At 64.9% G+C, this 3,178-nt stretch overlaps 1 protein-coding gene across 1 annotated transcript; it reads left to right on the top strand.

The window, feature by feature from the left end:
- Positions 1–411: 411 nt before the first annotated feature.
- On the top strand, positions 412–2,809 carry LOC119092412 (oocyte zinc finger protein XlCOF15). The gene is made up of 5 exons (XM_037215375.1): positions 412–496; positions 936–949; positions 1,236–1,380; positions 1,894–1,997; positions 2,672–2,809. Exons 1-5 carry the CDS (start codon positions 412–414, stop codon positions 2,807–2,809), a joined length of 486 nt encoding a protein of 161 aa, XP_037071270.1.
- Positions 2,810–3,178: the final 369 nt, after the last annotated feature.

Here is a 3,178-nt window from a genome sequence, read left to right as displayed (position 1 = left end):
GTGAGACGGATCGATCCAAGTAAATCACCGTCCCCAACATGTGAGGCGGATCGATCCGGTCAGGTAGCCGGAATCAAGGGTTTATGCTGCGATGTGTGCGTCGATTCTGCAATGTTTGTGCTACGAGGACGTTAGGTGGAATCAGTGATGCTGTGCAGCTATGCGAAACGGTATCGCAGTGATAGCGCACATGCGCGCGTACAGTGCCACTGGAGCACCATCGTCCGCGGCCGGCTTCCTCCAGGCCGTGTCGTCGCCCCGGTGGCACGTGACGTCATCGGTGCGGCGATCCGTGTGACCGGTGCGGCCTGGTATGTTGAGACGGCCGTGTGGCCCGCCCGGCAGGTCCCGCAGAGGTGAGCGGCCTCGGGGCCCGGCAGAGGAGAGCGGGCGGCCCGCCGCCGGCTCACCATGGGCCCGCACCCGTGCGCCCAGTGCGGCAAGGGGTTCGCCACTAAGAACTACCTCAGTCGTCACGTGCTGACGCACTCAGGAGGTGAGAGGCGGCCGTGTTCAGGGCCTTGATCCCTGCCGTGTGTGTGTGTGTGTGTGTGTGTGTGTGTGTGTGTGTGTGTGTGTGTGTGTGTGTGTGTGTGTGTGTGTGCGTGCGTGCGTGCGTGCGTGCGTGCGTGCGTGCGTGCGTGCGTGCGTGCGTGCGTGCGTGCGTGCGTGCGTGTGGGGGGATGCGGTCGGTTCCCAGGCTAATGAGGTGGGCAAGTCTCTCTTGTCTGTGACTAGTTAACTTGGCAGGTCGCTGACATTGCAAACGAAGAACATTGCGAATGGAGCTCATATGGCATAAAAACTCACACCGCGAGACAGCACATTTAACCGTACAAGCGAGACAGCACATTTAACCATAAGCAGAGGCTGGTGTTGCAGTCCGCTTCGTTGGTCGCAATCGCCGCTGACTGAGCGCCTCTGGACCGTTTTAGTCGTACTGGGGGTTGTGGGTGGGGGGGGGGGGGGGGGGGGGGCTGTGCAGTGGGTGTGGACATCGCCGCGTGGCGTCGGCGACGGCCGAGGCGTGTGACCAGAGGGGACGTCGATCATTCTGTCCAGGCTGCTCCAAGCTGTCGTTCCAGCAGCAGGAGCCTTCGACGCCGTGGCGGAGTGGGACCTCGCCGCGACAGACGGGTGTACACGTCCCCCACGTCACATCCCGTGGTGGTATTGGCACAGCTTGTGACGGGCCTGGGCCTGTGCGCGCAGACGGCCGCCGGTTTCGCTGTCAGGTGTGCGACAAGCGCTACCTCACCAGCTCCCACCTGGCCGACCACATGCGCACCCACTCGACCTCCTGCGACAGCCTCTGCGACGTGTGCGGCAAGCGGTTCCGACACCCCAAACAGCTGCGTGTGCACGCCATGCTCCACAAGGGTGAGTGGGGTGTCACGCTGCATCAGGCGTCAAACCGCATCAGACGTCCCATTGCATCAGACGCCACACTAGATCAGGCGTCACACTGCATCAGGGCGCCACACTGTACCAGACGTCACGCTGCATTAGATGTCACAATGCACCAGGCGCCACACTGCATCAGACGTCACACTGCACTAGGCGTCACACTGCATTAGACGGCGTACTGCATCAGACGGCATACTGCATCAGACGGCACACTGCACCAGACGTCGCTCTGCACTGTTCCGTTTGTCTCGGACTGACAAGGCAATACAAGGCCTGACGCGGGAGAAGCTGTTGGAGTTCAGGCTGAATGGAACCGCCGGCTCTTCCCAGAGTTGCGGCGCGCCCGGCGTCTGATGATGTCTCGATTGTGCCGCAGACCTTGCTGTTCGCCCGCCCCGCCGTCTGTCGTATAGTGATGTGGTCTTCCCCTGTCACTGTTGGCGCTAGTCGCGCTGCTGTCCGCTGACGCCGCCGCCTCGCCCGCAGGGTTGAAGCCGTACGCGTGCGACCAGTGCAGCTACTCGGCCGCCTACCTGTCGGGCCTGCTGCGGCACCGGCAGACACACGCGGCGCAGCGGCCGCACGCCTGCGCCGACTGTCCGCGCCGATTCCTCACGCGTCAGAACCTGCAGCAGCACCGGCGCCGCCGGCACCGACGCCGCTCGGCCACGCTGCTGCTGGCGCTGGCGGCGCCGCCGCCGGCCGCCGCGCTCCCCGCTGACCGGTGAGACAACGTCGGCGGACGGCCGGCTCATCTCAGCGGGCGCCGCTCGGTGTTGAGCTGAGCGGGGATTTGCGAATCGGGGTCAGTAGGCTCCGACATACGAGTGCCGAAGGTTGTGCCGCGGGAGGGGTTGAATATATGTTGGGCGTCCTGGTAAGCCTATAAAAGGATTTGACTCGCGGGTAGACATAGGTAGCCACTGATGCAAGCCCTGTGCAGGCCGGTGTGTGCCCCACGACCGTCCGCCCTTGGACGACGCGTCGCCGCGCCCCGCTCCTGTCCGACGTCCCACCCCCGCCCGACAGCCGCTGCTTCTCGCCGGAGCCGGCACCAGAGGGGGAGGAGGAGGAAGAGGAAGAGGAGGAGGACGGCTTCAGCCCGGCCATCCCGCCGCCGGTGGCGCGTCACGACGCGTTCCTCGAGGACGACGACACGGCCAGCGGCTGCCGGCTGCTGGAGCACGTGACGCTAACGTCGGCGGCCGGCGGCGAGGAGGAGGCGGCCGGCGCGGCGCTGCTGGACCGGCCCGACTCGCCGCAGCCCGGCATGCGCGCCCTCTCCGACCAGCTGTTCGCCGAGGCGGCTGCCGTCGTGTTCGACGCTGCCGACGCCGGCAGCATGGTGCTTGACGAGCGCGTGCCCATGGTCGGCGTCGAGATGGAGCTCAACGACCAGTAGGCGCGGCGCCGCTGCCGTCGCCGGGAAGGGCAGTGCCATGACGTGTCTGCAAGGCGCTCTTTGCACAAGACGGGCAGTAGCTTGAGATCAATTGAGGCGGGGTGGTTGGGGCTTGACTGGGAGGGGGAGGGGGATTCTGAGATGGTCGGGAAGTGTGGCTGGTCAGAGCGAAGTCGGGTGGCTCGTAGACGACTGAACAAGCAGTGGAGTCAGCAGGCCATGGACCAGCTTGGCGTCTGAAACACTTCAGGACATTGGCAGCTCTGGTCGACCAGTCGTTGGAGCAGCCGTTAGAGCAGCCGTTGGAGTAGCTGCTGTGCGCGCTGGCGCTCTGGTCGTGTTATTACCGACGCTCGAGCTGTTACGCCC

This window comes from Pollicipes pollicipes, unplaced genomic scaffold, assembly GCF_011947565.3.
Source record: "Pollicipes pollicipes isolate AB1234 unplaced genomic scaffold, Ppol_2.1 Scaffold_3447;HRSCAF=4054_pilon_pilon_pilon, whole genome shotgun sequence".
Taxonomy (NCBI): domain Eukaryota; kingdom Metazoa; phylum Arthropoda; class Thecostraca; order Pollicipedomorpha; family Pollicipedidae; genus Pollicipes; species Pollicipes pollicipes.
This window is presented reverse-complemented; position numbering and strand designations above follow the sequence as displayed.